This window comes from Priapulus caudatus, unplaced genomic scaffold (genome assembly GCF_000485595.1).
Source record: "Priapulus caudatus unplaced genomic scaffold, Priapulus_caudatus-5.0.1 Scaffold7376, whole genome shotgun sequence".
NCBI classification, from domain to species: domain Eukaryota; kingdom Metazoa; phylum Priapulida; class Priapulimorpha; order Priapulimorphida; family Priapulidae; genus Priapulus; species Priapulus caudatus.
In genome coordinates, this window is record NW_014584437.1 from 2,163 (window position 1) to 2,610 (window position 448).

Here is a 448-nt window from a genome sequence, read left to right on the forward strand (position 1 = left end):
AGCGCGAGAGAGAGAGAGATAGAGGGAGAGAGAGATAGAAAGAACTAAAAGAAGTGGGAGAGAGCGAGATTGGTGTGTTTACTTTCACACTTTCACTGTAACAACAGTATAAACATTTGCAATTTCGATTTGTTTCTCTCGCATCACATTGTAACATTTTCAATTCCTTCCTCCTTCTCGCGCATCCCTCCGCATCTCTCCAGCCATGACCGGAAGCTGCGACGACCTGGTTGCCATGGCGAAGCGCCTAGAGAAGGCCAACCTCTCTGTTGACGGCGTCAGCGTGCAGGCACGCCGCAAGAGCAGTCTGCGTCGTCGCCGCGGCAACAACCGCGGAGATCTCATGCTGACCTTGAAGGCCAAGGAGAGGACGCTCAAGGTCGGTCATAGAGTCGTTGGTGTTATAGTAATTAATTATTATATTGTTTTATATATATATATATATATA

The 448-nt window shown here is 47.3% G+C and overlaps 1 protein-coding gene across 1 annotated transcript in view; it reads left to right on the forward strand.

Annotated features, from left to right (window-relative positions):
• Window positions 1–448, forward strand: part of LOC106820133 — a 4,170-nt gene that overhangs the window by 1,374 nt on the left and 2,348 nt on the right. The window contains exon 2 of the mRNA XM_014824681.1: window positions 204–379. Within this exon, the coding sequence (XP_014680167.1) occupies window positions 204–379 (176 nt within the window). The remainder of the gene's footprint in view (window positions 1–203; window positions 380–448) is intronic.